Source organism: Rhinatrema bivittatum, chromosome 4, assembly GCF_901001135.1.
Source record: "Rhinatrema bivittatum chromosome 4, aRhiBiv1.1, whole genome shotgun sequence".
NCBI lineage: Eukaryota > Metazoa > Chordata > Amphibia > Gymnophiona > Rhinatrematidae > Rhinatrema > Rhinatrema bivittatum.
The window spans coordinates 34,545,689-34,565,805 of record NC_042618.1 but is presented as its reverse complement, the minus strand read 5'-3'; the positions used below and the strand labels follow the sequence as shown (position 1 = coordinate 34,565,805).

The 20,117-nt window shown below is 39.2% G+C and overlaps 1 protein-coding gene across 1 annotated transcript in view; it reads right to left on the bottom strand.

The window, feature by feature from the left end:
* Positions 1 to 3,115: 3,115 nt before the first annotated feature.
* Positions 3,116 to 20,117, bottom strand: part of YY1 (YY1 transcription factor) — a 167,142-nt gene continuing 150,140 nt past the window's right edge. The window contains 2 exon segments of the mRNA XM_029597936.1: positions 3,116 to 4,179; positions 4,182 to 4,200. Of these exon segments, the coding sequence (XP_029453796.1) occupies positions 4,019 to 4,179; positions 4,182 to 4,200 (180 nt within the window). The 3' untranslated portion in view covers positions 3,116 to 4,018.

Sequence of the window (20,117 nt, the reverse complement as noted above, 5' to 3'; positions counted from 1 at the left end):
TCCACAGATACAAAGTTATACCCCCAGGAATATTCAGAGTTCGACCCTGACTGGTATGTCAGGCATGTGGACTGGGATTACTTTCAGGAAGCAGACAAGACTTCAGAAAGGTAGCACTTGTCTGTTGGGGTCTAGAATTGGATGAACTTCTCTGCCTCAGTGAAGTTTCATCTCCTGTGCTGGAAATTACCATTGGTAACCATTACAGATTCCCCTATGAGAGCTAGCATTGTGACCCCTCTGCCAGATGCCCAGAGAATTTCCAACAAGGATTGGATTACTCTCTGTAAAAACAAACAAACAAAAAACCAGATGCTGTCTATGCCAGTGTATTGATGATTGCTATCTTACGATCCAATGCCTCTTGGAGCCTTCTATCAAATTCCTTCTCAAAAACCGCTGATGCCAACATGGCCTGGGAAGTAGCAGGAGAGACCAAGTCTTTCTGGAACATCTAAGGTAGATCTGTGCAGACATCTGGAACCCTGGAGGCTGCTGCAAGGATGGTTGATGGGAACACTTCAGGATCCCTCAATGTTAATACCTCCAATGCCTATGAGTAGGACTTGATTCTCCTAAAGCTCTTTTTCATGAGCTCCAACTGGGAAAGACATCCTCTAGAGTTGTCATTTCACACAGGGAGCACCCTGAGATGTTGTGGTCACCCCACAGGCAAAGCATATAACTATCATGGTGATCTATGATAGACAGGATGCGCTCACACAGGGGGCACAGGTAAAAAAAAAAAAAAAAAAAGTAACAAGGCAAAATCAAACACCTCAATGGTAAAAAGGAAAAACTGCAATGGATGCCACTTGATACATTGCCAGTGTAAAAACTATAGAAACTAAAAAAAAAAAAAAAAGACCTAAAAAGGCTAGAAGGATGAAAACCCACCTGTAATTTGTTGCAAACATCAGCTCCTATTTGCAGGAAACCTTTGCAAGAGTGAGCCATGATCAAATGACTGCAAATACACTGAAGTGGCCATGCATGATATGTTAATGTGGGCTGGGCCACACGTGCCACCAGGCATGCTAAAAGTTTCTAGAAGCTTTTAAATCTTCTTGCATCAGTTTGTATCAGATGACTTCGCCCATGTGAGGACTGAGGATCCCGTTTATCCTTTAAATACAGAAAAATCTGCATGTAAATGAAAACTCCCTCCTCCCTAAATGCTTCATTCTTTGCTTAAAATTATATGCTAAAGGGTGTGTGTGTGTAATTTTACATGCATATTGGCCAGGCAATTTTCAAAAGTGCTGTTTCTGTGGGCAAAGCTGTTTTAATCCACAGAAATCCCTTTGAAAATTACCTTCCCTCTATATAAGAACTTTATGGACTTCAGACATCACAGCATTTTAAAATTTGGTAAATGTACTTAATTTTCTACCGGGCTGCTTGTACCACAGCAATCTTTTCAGTTATGATTTTACCAACTCATATCGCATATAGAGCTGTGGTTGAAAAAATAAGCATTGTGAAATGTAAACTTCTAAAAAAAAATTAGTTTATAAAGTCTCCTATGATCTTTCTTTCGCAACATCTACGAAGACTACAGTTGCCAGATTTCATCATGTCAGTAACATTTGAGATTTTAAGGAAAAATAGCTTTTAAAAGCCTCACATTTGAAATCTTAGCAAAACAGTGACATATGTTGAATGTTAAGGGCCTCCTACTGAGTAGAATTATTTTGCTGCAAGGACGACAATCCTTACTGCTGTAAGGGAAGAGTAACAAAGGCTGCTTTCTCTACAGTAATTAAAAATAATTTTGAAACCCATTAAAATGTATGTAATGGTATCTTCTGTTTGTCAGGACAGGCCAAAGAGAAGATACACGCCGGTCTAAAGAAGGCAGGAAGATGGCTATTGTTACAATGGTGGACTCAGCCAACACACTGGGCTGAGAATGTACTTCAGGAGATAGCCCTTGGATCTCTTAAGGTTCTTCAAGCAGTCCATGCATACTATCTGGGGAGGGAAAGTAGCAAAGACTGTTGGGGAGAAAGACAAAACACACAAACACACTTTACAAAGTAACATTCAAAATGGTCACATTCCAGTTAAATTCAGTTTTAACCACATTTTTAGTTTATGAAATGCAATGGCTTTAGAAATACTGCCCTAACAATCTTCATCCCTTATTGCAGTATGGGTCATGCTCTCGCAGTAAAATTTAAAATCTTACCATAACTAATGCTGCTTACTACAATAAACACAAAAAAATAAGACGGAAAAAAAATTCTCAAATTGTGCGCTTATTCTCACATTTTGGTATAATTAAACTTGTTAAATTCATTTAAGATGTCAAACTGTTTGGCATTAGGAGACTAACTTCCTAGTAGCAAACTGTTAAAATACATAAAATTAAAACTATTACACTATTAAAAACACAATACTGCTCACTTGCCATTAAAAGAAGTCCAGAGATAACCATAACTAAATTAGTCATGTAAAAACTTGTTACAACTGCATTAATAAAAGATCTGCAACAAATCTATGACATCCAAGTATAAAGACTGCAATAATGCCTTCACATGGTTTTATGAATCTAAGTTATAGTTTCATTTACCAATGTCTGGATAACTGCTACACAATTCTGTCACTCAGTGTACCTCTATAAACCTAATCAAATGTTTTTTTTACTGTTAAAGCAAAATATTAGCTTTATTTCATTGTTAGTTTCATTGCTTGGGGAGTATAAGACAGCTGTATTAATTGCTATAGTGTGTTTTTTTCTTGTTCCATTTATTGGCATCTTAACATTTTTCTACTTTTCACAGTGAAACCAATAAAACGTTGAGAACAATACAAAACTACATTGAAGATGCCGAGCAGTTGCTATCATTGATAAAGAGATTTCTTCCTTAAGACATGGAATTACTAAATCATGCCCAAAAAAATGGTCTTCAGCAAGCTGACATGGTTGCGGCTGCTGAAAGATATCACTTTTAGGGAGACTAAAAGCTAACACTTTTTAACTTGGATATACCATTGTCTCACAAATCACTAATAAAATGCAAAGCATTTCAAGGAAACTTTCATAGTTTTTAGTCTCCCACTAATGGAAGGTTAGAATGGTGCAGGGCAAATAAAGAAAATAGACTGTGCTTACAGATCATTTTTGCCATGTTCTTTCTTCAGGGCCATGGTTTTATTTGTCCTTCTTTTACATGGGATTGTACAGATTATCAGTTGTTAATAAAAGGTCAGTGCCTGTACAATACATTCGACAACTGAGCACCACTTTCCATAAATGAACAGGCAAAGAGAAATTACACTGAACATCAGCATCTGGCAGTATTTTTCCCAAAAAAAGACTAAAATGGGTTTGATTAACACTATTAAATCACATCTAATATTTGATACTACCATGATTTCCATTACAGCTATACCATACAATTATACAAAATGTGTTAAACATCAAAGAATACAACCAAAATTAAGATAGCAAACAAAACCTATATAACTTTTTTACAGGAAAATACTTTTGAAGTATGCATGTAGTACAGTAACTGCCCATTCTTTTAAAGAAAATCTACTGCAAGCAAGTTATCAACCTCCAGAAAAATCACACATAGCATTACTAAGCATATCCCCAAAAAGTGTACAATATGCACACTTGGAAAATACAAAATTAAAAAAATTGTAAGCAACAGTTGAGCTTCATATTTATAAGAATGTGAAAAGTCCAATTTTACCACTGTTGTATAAAGAATTGTCTTTGATGCAAGTTCATGAATTATTGTCCTCTTGTTCGGACTACACTTTACAAAAAACACTGTTCTTGAAACCGGATTACAGGGCAAGATAGCGCATCTTAGCAACGTCATCTTAAAGTTGTTTTTTTTTTTGTTTTTATTATTTCGTTACTTTATCAAAAATGTGTCCTTTAGTTGTAGGATTCTTTTAAAATGTTTTCCTAGAAACCATATATAAAGGGCAGGCATTTTATTCCCAATGTCATTTCTGTAAGATGCCTTGCTGAGTTTAAGGTCTTTCCTCCTGTGTTGTTTCACTGGTTGTTTTTGGCCTTAGCATGTGTTAAGATATGTGATTTCAGATTAGTTGACTGAGCAAACTTCTTATTACAGCCATCAAAAGGGCACACATACGGCCTGTCTCCAGTATGAATTCGCACATGAGTACGTAAATTGAAGTCCAGTGAGAATCTTTTCCACAGCCTTCAAATGTGCACTGTTAAAGGAAAAAAACTAGATGAATAATTCTTAATACCCATCAATGGCTACAAGTCAGCAGCTATGCAGTATTAATACTGTTACAAAACAAAAATAGTATTTTTATTAGCAAATATACAACTAAACACTCTCAAATTAAGATACGTCCATTTATTATTACTTTCTTAGCAATTTTAACATTTGACACCTGGAACACTGCTTGGGATGCTGAGCTGAACTCAATTCGATATGTCTGCCTTTTACATGAATACTATCTAAACTAGTCAAATTTAGCACTGAAAAAAAAAGTTACAAACATTCATACATCTGTAAAACAGTTACCTGCAACAGGCTTTCTGAAGCCAATTCACTAATCATACACATCACCTGACCAGAGATTCTTTTAGAACTTCTAGGAAAAAAGCTAAAAGGACTTTTACTGCCCATGCAACAGTTGTTTTACATGGCTGTGGATTCCCTCAATTCCCTATAATAGCTCTGACTGGGAGTGGTGTAGGGATGGGGATATGGATAACTCCAAAGAGGAAGAAAGATGTGACTTGAGGACACCTGTTACAAGCAGTTTGAATCACAAACATAAGACTTCTTAGCTAAATGATATTTTCAACCAAGATGGTGAATAAAGTACACCAATGAGTAGGAGCTGCCATTGGAAAGATGACTAACTAGGGTGGATATCTGACATGTTAGGCAGGAACTTTGGATGCATGCTGATTACCATATTATGTTGAAATCTAATACATGGTATCTAACTCATGAGGGCATGGAATTCAATGATCCTGTGGGTCAGTAAACTTCCAGGTCAGGTGCTTGAGCTGACAAGAGTCTAGAGGCTCAAACAGGGATTTAATTAGCAGAGAGAGAGAATCATAGTGTCCCTCAACACTACATGCTTGATAAAAGGCACAAATCTGACAGCAGCTGTGCTGAAATGGGGTTTCCTGCTACATACTATGTACCATTTGTACCTATGTGCCAACTGTCCAGAGGTGAACTCTAACAGAACTAGGTTAGTAGGATATGCTCTGAAAAATGTAGAAGCTATTCAAGTAGGATGAGACAGGATCAAAGGCATTGCTTTCACACCAGATAGCAAACCTCATTTATTTAAAACCATAAGACTTATGAAACTTAAGGATTTAATAGTATTTACCCTACAGGAAGTGAGGAGTGGAGGAATAACCTAATAGAACAGCAAGTTGCAAACTAGGATTCAGATCCTGCTGCCATTCCTTGGGACCTTGGGCAAGTCACTTCACCATCCATTGCGCCTCAGGAACAAACTCAGATTGTGAGCCCACTGAGGACAGGGAAATACATACAGTACCTGAATGTAATCTGCTTTGAAGTGCCCGAAAAGCAGAATATAAATAAATACATAGGAAAGAGGAGAGATATGAAAGACTCATTAAACTATATGAAAAGTATTCATGATGCACAGGACATAAGCATTTTTCTATGGAAGGGAATGACATTAACAAGGGGATCATAATATGTGGCTTTAATTCATGCAATTTTTTTCAGGTGTCCACCACCTGCTTTGAATGCAGTGCAGGTTGTGGAGACCAGGATATTAGACAGCATGAATAAGCACAGATGAACCTTCATTACAAAAAGTGAAGAATCAGCAGGAACACAATCTAGTGTGATAATTTAAGTTTTAAAGTGCCCTACTTGAATGATTTACCAACTAGAAGTTTTAGGGTTGCCAGAATGAATGGCAAAGTGGAAATAAACACTAGACGTTTGACCAGAAATGCAGACAACCATGTAGTCATGTCTAGCAGGTTGCAAAAACAGCGATAATTAGAAGTACTGGTAGAAATGCATATGCTCATATGCATAGCTTGCCAGACAGACCTGGCTATAAGACCTAGGAAGTTAACTGTACAGGCAACAGTCATACTAATCTAAGTGGCTATTTAAATTATTATATAGCTTTGTGAATAGCCATGAGAAGGGTGAGTGCTGGAAGTGAACAAGATGACATCTTATATGCTAATCTGTCTAAGATGGTGTTATATAAATGAGGAAGATGACAAAAGATGTCCTAGATAAGGAGTTCGCTCTCTTATCAGTCGATATATCTGTAGTGGGGAGAGGAATAAATGGGCAGACTCGAGGGGTTAGCTGGTCTTTTGTTACTGTCATCTACTACGTTATATCACTTTGACCCTCCGCTGCCTGGACAAGATATTTCACTTCCAACTTCTTAGTACCTGAAAAGACAGTGTACAGCTTCTTAAATCCTGGAAGAGGGGATAGATGGGCACAGCCACCAATTCTTTAGGGGTATGTAGTTTCTTGAAGCAAAGAAATGCCCTGAGCTCACCCTAAACTTGCAATTCAAATGAGAGCCTTAACCATCCTCTGGTCAAAGTCAGGTGAAGACCTATTCTTGGCCTGTGGCAGAAAGGGTCCCAATGGAAAGCAGTTAGGTATTCCCTTTTGGAAAATTATCTGAACCCCAGAACTCCTCAGAAAACCTTGATTGAAAGGACGTCTGGGAACACACAGACCCTGAAGTTGAAGACATCTGTAGCATAAAACATAGCTATTTGGACATTGATAGAGTGACGTAGAGAGAGACAGGAGAAGCTTCATATTCCAAACCATATGTCCAACTCCAGTTGGCATCCAGGAGACTCAAGGTATTTTATGCCAGGTCCTTGATACACTTGGCGTATCCAGGGAACACTTTGGCAATTCTCCTATAAGAACGTACGACTTGCCATACTGAGTCAGATCAAAGGTCCATCAAGCCCAGTATCCTGTTTCTAACAGTGGCCAGGTTATAAGTACCTGGCTGGATCGCAAGGGGTAGATAGCTTCTAAGCTGCTTATCCCAAGATTTTTGCAACTCTACACTTATAATGGATAAAGGAGTTTTCCTTCAGGAACTTATTCAAAAAAATTTTTTTTTAAGTACAGCTTTAAGTATAGCTTTAACCACATCCTCTGGCAATGAATTCCAGAGCTTAATTATGCATTGAGTAAAAAAATTCTCTTATTAGTTTTAAATATATTGCCTACTAACTTTGTGTGTCCCCTGGTCTTTGTACTTTTTGAAAAAGTAAACTGATTAAAGTTAACTCATTCCATTCGCCTATACCATATATCCCCACAGCCATCTTCTCCAAGCTAAATAGTCCTAACCTCTTCAGACTTTCTTCATAGGGGAATTGTTCCATCCCCTTTATCATTTTGGTCATCCTTCTCTACACTTTTTCTAATTCTGCTCTATCTTTTTTGAGACGTGGTGACCAGAACTGCACACAATACTCAAGATGAGGTCTCATCATGGAGTGCTACAGAAGTATGATATTCTCAAGTTTTATTCTCCATTCCTTTCCTAATAATCCCTAGCATTTTATTTGCTTTCTTGGCTGATGCTGCACACCAAGCAGATTTCAATGTATTTTCGTTTTCTTGAATGGTGATTTCTAATGTGGAAACTTACATTGTGTAGTCAATTTTGGTTACTCTTTCTTAAGTGCATCACTTTGCACTTGTCCACATTAAATTTAATTTGCCATTTGCATTCCCAATCTCCCATGTTTACAATATCCTCTTGCAATTTCTCACAATCCTCTTGTGATTTAACAACTTAACAATTTTTTGTCATCAGCAAATCTGATCATCTCACTTGTTCCCAATTCCATGCAACTTTACCTCAGAGTGCAGAAGACAGCAGGGAGATTCACTTTGTACAGGAGTGTAGCTTTTGCAAGTCGATTTCAAATGCTTTGGCGGCAGAACTTACCTTCGGACATGGTCATTCTGAATGGCGCAGATCCTTCTGGCTCTTGGAGCTGTGCATTAGTTGGCGACATGTCAATGCTGTGGAGCTTCCACTCTATGCTAACTTTTTCCAGCACCATGGCTTGAACACTCAGAACCCTTGGTCCTCACTCCTGCACCTATTTCTTGATGGGGGAGTGGAAAACAGTAACTCTGACACAGCCTGGTCGGTAGCACTCAGTGCAGTCTCTAGCAACTCAAGTTGACCATTTGACGCCAGATCTGATGAGCTGGACTTTTGCTTGCTGCAAGGTAGGCAAAGTCTGACACTCCACATCCAAACCAATCTGGGTGACATTCTTGATGCCATAGCCCAAGTTCATCATGGCTTTGTCCCAGACATCAACGATTGACATCTTCTGTTTCCATTTGGGATAGATCCTGTGGCTGCTGGCCCACATCTCTGACATGAGGATTACTGAAGAGGCGAAATTAAATAAAGAAATGCACCACAAAGGTAGCTGAAGAGATATAAATTAGCTAGGTTGATTGCTGGTTAGCTGCATTGAAGAAAAAACCCACTTGCAAAACAGAACACTGAAGAAAAAAAACCCAAAAAACAAAAAAGTGCCCAAAAGCTTGAAGGGGGGAGGGGGAAGCTTATCAAGCTATGTGGGACTGCTGAATTAAAAACTGTAACTGGTCTCAGACTAGAATGAACTGAGGAGAGAGCACAAGAGCAATAAAGTCTTTAGACTCATTCCAGAAAGCTCTAAAAGAATCTGTTCATTTGGTACAGAGCACAATCACATGATCCATGTGAGAGTGTCTCTGAAATGCTAGTCTTCAGAGAAATTAAGTTGCTTACCTGTAACTAGTGTCCTCCTTGGATAGCAGGACAAGTTGATCACACATCTGGGTGACATCTTATAATAGTGCATAGGCTGGAAGTGCCATAGCTCTGAAGTAAGAATTTTGTCCTACTGAGCATGTGTGGTGTGCTGCACATGCCCAAAGGCTTGAAGCCCCCATAGTCACAACATTGCTAATGAAGACAAAAAAACCCCAAAAAACTAAGGAAAGGAAAGAGGGTATTGTGTGTGACTGACTCATCCTGCTGTCCATGAAACATGCCAGTTACCATTTATTCCATGGACAAAGCAGGAAAGTTATCACACATATGGGGGCTCCCTATCTGCAGATTGCCCCCTTCAGACCTTGAATTTGAATCCCTCAGAAATCCTGCCAGATGGATGTTTGCAGGCAGGAGTTAAGAAAAATCAGTTCAATTCATAACATTTAAAAAAAAGTTTCAGTACTGCCTCACCAAAGTTGCAAAATCTATCTCAAGGCAGTAACAGGAGATGAAGGTATGTACAGAGTTCCAGGATGTTGCTCTGCAGACAGCTTCTGCCTAACCCCAAATGGGTAGCTGTGGTTGCCATGGCGCTTACAGAATGGGCTTTGCTATGTCCCTGTAAGTGCCATGGCATAGTCCCAGTTTCTTATATGTGATAGATACACATTCAGATATCCAAATCACTATAGTATGTTTTGATACCTATAACCCTAAAGGAGACAAACAGTTGAGAAGTTTCCCTAATGTTTTTGGTTCTGCCTAGATAAAATGACAGCACTCTTATGGTCTTTGCCCCATTTTTATGAGAAAAAGAGAAAAACAGATAGCACTATGGATTGATTCAGATGAAATTCTGACACTATCTTGGTTTGATTAAAAGTTTAATGGGAAGTGACCCTTTCATAAATCTCATTCCCGTGAGTATGAAAGATATAGGCTGAGGTAGGCATCTCCAGTTTTCGGAATGCCACAAACAGGTCTGGTTTTCAGAACAACCACAATGAATATGCATGAGATATATCTGCATACAATGGAGGCATTGTATGCAAATACCTATCATGCATATTCATGGAGAATATCCTGAAAATCAGACTTGTTTTTGACCCTCCAGGACCAGAGTTGCCTACCACTGCTATAGGTCTTCTCTGTTCCAAGTTGTGACGAGCTGCTATGGTATGGAGATGGACTAACAGAAGTTGTCTTAAGGTCTCAGTTTCATAAGTGGAGAAGATGAGCCTATCCCTTTCCCTGCTTGTTGACATGAAACATTGCCAGTTAATTGCTTGTCTGGACCAGAACAACTCTATTGGATAAAATGTGGCCAAATGTGGCTAGAGACAATTTTATGGCTCTTAGCTCTAGCAAATTGATGGAGACAACTCTACTTGACAGCCCACTGACCTTAGGACTGAATGCCCTGGGTGTGGTCTCCCCATCCTCGAAGAGACTGTGTGGTTAAGACCATCTGATGACATGGAGGATAGAAGGGCAGAGTGATCTCTAGATTGCTCGTGGACAGCCTCCAATGGAGAGACTTCTTCAGCTCAGGTGGGCAAATATTTTTTGGTATACAGTCTATAAACACTAGTCTTACTGAGACTGGAGAGACTACCGTGACTGTCCGATATTCAGTTTTGCCATCGCAAGTACTTAAGACAGTGAAAGCCATGTGACCCAACATCCTGAGGAACTGTCCAATGGGAGAATACAATTTGTACCAAGTCTGTAGTGTCTGCTGTTCTCCCTGTGTGGAGAAACACCTAGGTGTAAATGGCATTAAAAACAATTCCAATGAACTCCCTCTATTGAAATGGAAGGAGACTGGATTTTTAGTGGTTTAGTATGAACCCAAGATCCTCTGGCCACAATACTGCCAAGGACAGGGCCTGGGCCGCTAGAGGTTTGGTGGTGCCTCTGATTAGGCAATTGTTTAAATCCCCTGAGATGGTCACAATCACTGGAGTATTTAGTGAACACTCTGGGACTGAGGATAACAAAGCATACAAAATATATTGGAAACTATAGCCCACCACAAACCTGAGAGGAAATGTCTGTTCTCCTGGTGATCATGGTTATTAGCCTCCTTAAGGTCTAGAGAACAGTCACAGTCCCCTTGTTCCAAAAGCAGTAAGATTCTTGTCAGTGTGATCATTTTGAATTTTTCCATGAGAATGGATATGTTCATTGCTCTGAAGTCCAAGACTGCCTTCAGGACTCATTTCGTTTTGGGGATAATTAAGTATTTTGAGTAGACCTCCACCCTCGATCTTCACTGCCCTTGCCTGAAGGAGAAATGAGATCTTTTCAATAAAATGGTGCCCTGATTTCCCAGACCTGCATTTCTGTGTGCAATCTGGGATTCTAAAGAAATGCAAACTGGCAGAGGTTATTTATTTGTGGTTATCCTGGACCAGCGTGGGGCCAAGAGATTAAAGTGACCATCTGTGGGACCAATAGGTTGCATTCCCTGCATTAAAATCAAAAAGACTTGTGTGAGACCCCAGATCTGGCTTTTAGGTTTTTTCTGTTTTGTCCTATATTATTGCTGAAGAGGGGGGTCGAACTTGTGGCAAGTATCCCTAGGGATGGTAGTTCTATTGGCAATATATTTTCTGGTAGAAAAAATTTCCCATTTTGAGAAGGGTTATGAAACTTTATAGCTGTTAGCTGGTAGTCTCCCTTTTCTACTATTAAGGTTTGAAAAGTGGAGCAGTGATCTTTAATCACATCTACAACCTCTTTGACTTTGGATCCAAAGAAGTTTTCTTCAGAGCATGAGGCACCTGCAAGACATTCATGAGCTTTTCCACAACTCCGGGTCCAGTCCTCTTGGCCTGAGACAGTGGACCTGGTTAACCTGTGCATATCCACAATTAAGAGATGGTTATTTTTTAATAAATTGACTCAACCTGTTTAAAACACAGTATCTGCTAATCCAGCGATCCCTTTCTAAGATTTCTTACACCTCAATCTTGTTTGACAACATCCTTTTACAGTTTGATTCTTATATTCGCAATCCAGGTGTTACTGATCGTACGCTCTCTTTTCAACCTCGCATGTAAAACAGAATCAAGTCAGGTTTTTTAAACTGCGGGCGTTCTTTGTGGCCTTAAACACTTGCTTGATCCTCCTGACTTCAGGCCAGTTGTACAGGTCTCAAGTCTTCCTATGGTGGATTACTGCAATTCTATTCTTTTGGGCTTACCCGCAGCTATTTTACTTTACTAGACATACCTTCGCTTCTGCAAGCCAGGCTGTGTAATATCAGGGACTGTGCTTTCTCAGCGGCAGCACCCATTCTCTGGAACTCTTTTCCTATAGCACTAAGGCAGGCAGATAATGTGAAGTCTTTCAAAAGTTCTTTAAAAACATGGCTGTTCAGGCAGGCATTTTATTAGTTCATCAAGATTTACTGCACTTTGCTTTAATATATGTTTTGTGTGTGTACATGATTTTATGAATGTTTTTAGGTTTTATTATATGTCTCATTGTGTATATGGTTTTATGCCTGTTTTTAAGGTTTTACCTATGGATCCTTTTGTACATCGCCTAGAGTATAGATGATAAATACATTTTAAATAAAGATAAAAGTCTGAAAACTCTTCGCCATGCCACCTTGAGAGCCCCAATAGGCTGAGTTACTGATAACAATGTGCTGATTTTATTGGGTGCATGCCGTACTTATTGACATTTGCTAGAACAGTTTTAAACTCTTCCAGTTTTGCTTCTGGAAGAACTTGAGAAACTTCTCTAAAATAGAGAGGAGTTACTGAACCATAAGTACCTGGCAGGCAGATATGGGGCTAGTTAGCATTAGGTATGTGCATTTATTGGGCCATTCATTTCATGGGTACATGCGTACTTCATGGAATGTATGATGTGCAAAACTCGTTAATAAAATACGCGTGTACCACCCATCTGTCCGTGAGGTACATGCGAACCCACGAAATGAATGGTCCAACTAATACAATCCCTAGTTAGTATAGAGTTAAGAAAGTATTTCCTTGCTATAAGATCTAAAAGTTTTCTGAACCCTGCCCAAGGGAACTGAAGCATTTGACATAGTTCTTATTCTCTTAATGCTTCCTCCACCATCACAGACAGATGAGGTAAATGTGGATGATCAAAGCCAGGACTTTTGTATTTCACATCCACTCTTTTACTGTTTTGATAAGATAAAATAAAAAAAAAAGGGGGGGGGAGGGTGTTTCTATCAGGTCTGCATCTAAAGATCTTTTAAAATATGATGCACTAGAATAGCCAACATCTGCTTAGGAACATTTAGATATTTCAGGTAAGCCACAGGATTCTGGGACTCAGGTTTCTCAAACTTCAGAGAATACAGATGACATTTTCTGGCAAAAGCAAGGTCTTCAGGTAGCAAAGTATTTCTTGACAGCTCAAGAAATGGATCTGAGGATGTCTACGGCATTCACCAAGTCAGGATTGACAGACTGTTCACTCCACCTGCAGTGTCTTCAGACTAATACACCGGTACAGGAGCAGTGATAGATCTTCCTGATCCATGCTGCGGGCGGTATCCCTCAGAGGTACACAATCTATACAATAGGGGGAACAATAATGGAGGCTACAATTCCTGTGTGTGCCAGATATAGACTGGACTCTAGAAGTAGTTCAGATAGCCTGAGTCCTGAGGCTGAGTGTAAGTATTGTGCCAAGATGTCCTGGATCAATTTAGCAAACCTTTGCTTCTCAAGTGGTAAATGCTGAATTTGCAGGTTATCAGGAGATTGGTAGACCTTTGCAATAGAGACATCTCCTATTGCTCTATTCAGGCAAGAGGGTCTTGAGATCACAGAGGTTGGTGAGTGAAAGATGGACTCCATGTGAAAGACTGGCCTGGGTGTTGATGGTATGTCCTCTGCCTCCCTGGATGCAGACTTTCTGACACTGAAGCGGTAAGCCCAAGTGTATTAGAGGTTGTTATGGACTTTTGTGGATGATGAGGACGCAAGAACATGGGGAATGGATGTAGACAGCTTCATGGACATAAAGGTTTGCAGTCTACTCTCGTCAACACCCCAGGTATGGAAGCCTGAGGGGATAAAATAGTATTAAGAAGAGGAGACCCTTCCTCCTCAGACAGAGGGCTGATAGCTTTGCTCCCTTGCTGTCAGTTGCCTTATGTAAGGCAGCCTGAGGACAGTGGCTGTGTTCTGTTTGTCATGCTTAGGAACCAGCTGTTTATATGAGGCAGGTTTATTTGTAAGAGATTTATCTGTAGATTTTAGCGATTGGCACTTGGCTGCAGGAGAGATTTCCCCGAGGACAAAACCTCAGGATTGCTTGAAACATGTCCTGCAGCCTAAGCCTTTTGAGTTTCAAGAATTTGGCAGACATTTAAGAGCAGGTGGAACATTTCTCAATTGGGTGTTTGACAGCTAAGGCAAATGTTATGTCTAACAAACACATCTCACTCTGCACTCCATTTAAACACAGAGGAGGTTTTTGCTTTCATGGAAAAGCAATTAATTTTTTTAAATAGTGGAAGACATGCTGCCATGTAAGACAATTAGGTTATTTTAATTTTAACCTGTTTTTTGAAGGACCTTCAAAGTTAAGCACCGCTGGGACATGCCCCGTGGCTCGCTGAAAAAAGCAGACTATGAAGGGACCTCACTTAGCCACTGGACATAGGTAGCACACTGCACATTTTCAGTAGAGCAAGTGTGTTACTCCCGAGCTATGGTACTGTCAGATGACATCACAGATGTATGACTGACCTTTGTGTGTGCTATTCATGGAGAAACATTTTAAGGCACAAAGACTGCTGTAATTTGGTGCATTACAGCCAATTCAGGTAAAATTGGATAAGAAAAGGAGGTACAAATACAAAATTACTGTGAAGGAAAGGCAGCTGCTTGCATATGCCTTGAGTTCATGTTGCAGGCTGAAAATATTACTTTTGGAACACCAGGTCTAGTTTATCATCCAAACTGTGAACTGTCCTATTTAGACACAATGCTGAGAAAGTTGGTTAGCCAAAGTAAAAATGAGATTTACAATGGTTACCATGGTACTCTTAATTGTAACCAGTCTTTCGGTGCTTCTTAAGAAACAAAGTAGGAAAAAAGGCTAATTCAGAATAGGTGTGTGTGAAAAAGTAAGCACACACAATTTCCGTAGCACAATTAAATTAGCTTATTAGAATACTTCAAGTAAATCAACCTGCAGATTAGACCTGAACAACTGAGCTTGGGCATCCTGTCCTACAGAAAGATCCAAGGTGTTTTCATATGATACCAAAAGCAGTTAAACTCAGCTCTGATTTACTCGCTCATTCCATCCCTCCCCTTCAGAAGTTAGAAGTAAAAGCAGAAAACTGAAGAAAAGAGACGGAATGCGCGAATAAGACAGACCTGAGTTTAACTGCTTTAGATATATAAAAATGCATTATAGCAGGATGTGAATTGCCAGCATGAGACAAATAGCTGCAGATATTCAACTCAGGAAAGTATTATGGACTTGTGCTAAAACAGGCCATGAGGACTAAATAGGATGACATTTTGACAACTCTGCCATCCAATCGAACTTGAAATGAAATCTAGCCAACTGACAATGAATTGCTGACATTACAAGAGTGTCCCTCTGATTGTCATAAGACTGTCATACCCAATGAGATATATGGACATGATGTTAACCAACCAGATGTCTATGAGCTAGCTAGTCTTCAAATTAATGACGACTTCTAATGCAGCTAAATTTCAAGTGATAACATTTGTAAACAAGTTTCTGGGAACATTTTGTTTCCTCCACAATCTTCAGCGAAACAAGTAGATTTTAACAAGCTGAACACAAATATGCATTTATTATGTCTGTATCATGTACCATTTGCCAGAAAAGTGCGATATACATTAAGCATTGTTATGTGTCTGTAGTGGCATAAGCTGTAATGGCAATGTTGGCACCAGAAACCAAAACTAAAAATGTTTTGCTGCAGATTTTCGTTTGCAATCACTGTCCGACACTTCGCAGATGAGAGCCCAACAATAGTCACCCAGCATGGAGGTGTTCCACTTGCCTTGATATCATTTCTCCATTTTGACAATGTCTTGATGAAGCCTTTCACCATGTTAGTCATTCACAGCGCCAAGGTTGTCTGGGAAGAAGTCCAAGTGGGAATGAAGAAAATGCATCTTCAATGACATGTTGCACTTCATCAATTTGTATGCCTGAAGCAGATTTTCAACCTGTTCGACATAGTCTGCTGCCTTATAGTTGCCTAGAAAGTTACAAACGACATTTTTGAAGGCTGACCACGCAACATGTTCTGTACCTTGCAGAAGACCATCAAAGTGGCTGTCCATCACAGCTCAGATTTGTGGGCCAAAGAAAACACCTTTTATCTTGGCGTCACTTATGCATGGAAACATTTGCCGCAATTAATCAAAGGCTTTATTTTGCTTGTTCATTGCCTTAACGAAGTTTTTCATCAGCCCAAGTTTGATGTGCAAAGGTGGAAGAAATATCTTACTTGGATCCAACATTCTTCTGCCCTGGAACCAACTTCTTGCAGAGAGGCCAGAGTTTTCTGACATAATGCAAATCTCTTGCTTGACTGTCCCACTCACAAAGGAAGCAACAATACTTGGTGTAACCAAGCTGCAGACCCAGTAGAATTGCAACTACCTTGAGATCACCACACAAATTCCACTTGTACCTCGAGTACTTAATGTGATTCAGCAGTAGCTGCAAGTTCTCATACGTTTCTTTCATATGAATGGCATGTCCGACAGGTTGGTAGATATTGCCGTTGTGCAGCAAAACAGCCTTCAAACTTAAGATTGATGAATCAATAAACAGTTGCCATTCTGTTTGGTCGTGGTCACATATGAGAGCACAAAACAATCCATTGATGTCACAGCAAAAAGTCAGACTGTCTACTTGGTTGAAATATTTTGTCAAATCTTCATGACGGCTGCGAAATACTGAAATTTTCGTATCAGATGACAAAAGATTCCATTCTTGCAGCCTTGACCCAAGCAGCTCCGCCTGACTCTTCGATAAAGCCAAATCTCTGACTAGATCGTTCAGCTCTGACAGATATTAAATGAGGATCGCTGGATGTTGATGGCACAAAGCCAGGATCAGCCGCAGTTTCCATCTGTGATGACTCGCCTTCATCGCCTACCTCCTCATCCTTGTCATCAAGTGTCCACACCTCTGGCGGTTTTGGAACAGAAAGACTTGTCATGCGGCACTGGTCTCATTGCCGATTCAAGGTGTTGCGTCCGGTCGCAGACGGCTTCGACCTTTGTGCCTCATATCTTTCTCTCTGCTCTCCCCGCTAGCCTTGGGAAGATGGCTACCGCCGCGTCTGCATGCCGCTCTCTCAGTCATACTCCTTTTCTGTGCTTTCAGAGTAAGCTCACCACAGATGTAACAAAAAGTGTCAAGGCTATTAGACATTGGTGAGACATTTCATAAAAGTATATGAAATTAAATCTACAAGCTTTAAACTCAGTTTTAGCGATATGATTCGCTCATTCACACAGACGTTGCATAGGAGACTACTCATTGCTGCTGCTTTTAAAAATCATAAAAACTACTGTCCATCAAGAAAATATATGTACGCAAGATTATGTTTTAGAATTCCACAATTATTGTAACAAAATTGGCCGTTTCTCAAAAACCTTACTTGATGTACAAATTTCTAAGTAATATCTGTGATCAGCATCAAAAAATCTATTTGGAAAACAAAAAAGCCTGAAGGAAACAAAACTTTGTTTACCAGTGTTATCTTAAGATGGGGTGATACTTTAATTTAGGTTATCTGGCCAGCTACACAGGGCAAGCAATGAATATGGTGAACTTGTATAATAAATCTTATATGATTCCATTGTTTCCACTTCATTTCATATCCAAGAGAATGGGGCCCAGAAATTTTTTTTTGGGGGGGGGGGGGGGGAATGAGGGGGCGAGGAGAGAATAGTTTACTAGAGGCCCTAGTAGTTTACAAGATCATACAGGAAAAATATCCACAAAGTACCCTAGACTGACACACAGATCTGCAGGCCTCTCTTGCTACAGTTATTATGAGGGTTCATGTATCAACCATGAGGAAAAAAACAAATAGGAAAATAGGTAGAAACTAGGAAATAGGTAGAAACTACTCCATTTTTTTCTTAAAAAATTGTGAAAACCTTGCTGTCTGTCTCAGGTTTGCCAAAAAGCATCTGGAAGACTCAACACTTCTGAAACATTCTCTGGACAGATGAGTCGAAACTTGAGCTTTTCAGTCAACACAACAAAAGGTTTTGTTTGGTGAACACCAAACAATGCCTTCCAAAGTAATAACTTCATCTCAAGCATGGTGATGGAGGTCTCATGGTGTGGAACTGCTTTGCTGCTTCACTACCTGGATGGATTATAATTATTGATGGAACCATGAACCCTGCTTTATATCTGAAAATTCTAGAGGAGAACATTAGGCTATCCGTCCATGAGCTGAAGCTGAGCCAAAAATAGGTCATGCATAAAGACGAACATAACATTCAAGTAAGTCTACTACAGATGATGGAAGGAGAAAATGGTTCTTACCCAATAATTTCCTTTCCTTGAGTTCAGTCAGACCAGTCCAGATGCATGGGTTATGCCTCCCAACCAGCAGATGGTGACAGAGACTAACAGGTTTGCTGACATCACTCTTTATAAGCTCCTGTGCTTACCTCAGCCTACCAATATTCTATGTAACAAACTAAGATAAACATTTTTAATATGCTAAATTTTTCCTCTCCTCCTACATAAAAAACCAGAGGGCTTCCAAGGGAGAAAAACAAAAACACAAAATGGAACAGAATTAAGGAATGCAGCATGCCAGCTAACACACATGTAGTTATTCTGAAAATTAATCAGGATAATAATACATTTGGCACAACAGGACAGTTCCTGGACTGGTCTGGCTGGACTCAAAGAAAAAAAATAAAAGTACCAGGTAAGAACTAATTTCTCCTTGCTCTTCATCCAGCCAGACCAGCCCAGATGCATGGGATGTACCCAAGCTATTACTCTACTGGGTAAGACAGCGCTTAGCCCATTCTCATGACTTCCAAACCAAAGGAAGCCTTTCCTCTTGCTCGAAGGCGAAATGATAGTGCTTTGAATAAGTATGCAAGGAAGACCAGGTCACTCCAAATGAAGTTCTGCCCACGATTGCTGCTTCTCAATTTCTTGAGAAGTGGCAATTACTTGGATACACAAGCCTCCCTTATTCCAACAAGTTATATTTATTTAAAATTTATATAACAAAAATCATAATTTCTAAGTAGTGAACAATAAAACATTCATAAAATCAGTTAAATTATACATATTAAAACATTGAACAGACAAATCGACCAAACGAATATATGTATCAATACTTCAAAAAAGATCCCCTCTTTCTAGACACCTTAGCTCATGCTCAAAATATTCAGTTTCACCAAATTCACCTAAAATTATAAAAGGTTATCTTTCAAACCTACCCCCTTGATATTTAATATCTTTTCATATCTTTATTTATTTTTTATTTAAAAAATTTTCTATACAGTCGTTTAGTTAAATACCATCACAACGGTTTACAGAAGGGCACGATAAAGAGAAATATGGGTGGTATAGATTACAAATTACTCGTGTGCCATCATAGTACGGTAACAATGTAAAATAATAAACTAGGTGTGTAAATTAAACCTGATTGTTAGGAACAAATTAGGCAGTTTGATTTTAACATTAATATGCTTATGTAGGTTACTAAAAACTTCTAGCTTGGTGCATCCTTACCGCTCAACTATTTTTCTCCTTTTCTTTATCTTTATAAAATGCTTGTTTAAAAAGCCAGGTTTTCAGATTAGTTTTGAATAATTTCAGATTTGTCTGTTTCTGAGATCTTAATTCCTTAATGGAGCAATTTTGACGTAATGTACATTTTTACTCTGTCAAATGTCATTCAGAAAAGGCCAAAGAAAACCAACTTACTTTTACCTAAATTTTAAGAGAAGACTCTTCCTTTAGCCCACAAGGCAGAGCATTCTAAAGCTCAGGACCCTTGAAGTAAAAATCTTTCACAAGACTTATCCAATCTAATCAACTTAAAAGATGGAACAAAGTAAATTCTGGCTCACAGATCTCAAAGACCTCACTGGACGATAAAGCTTAAATGCTGCACTGAAACTTGAAGAAAGTAAACCATTCAAATCCTTAAATACTAACAGTAAAATCTTGAATGATTTCATTTTATTTTCATTTAATAGAATTTATTAAACACCCAACACAAAAAAGGTCTGGGCGATATACATAAAAACATACATAATAATGCAAAT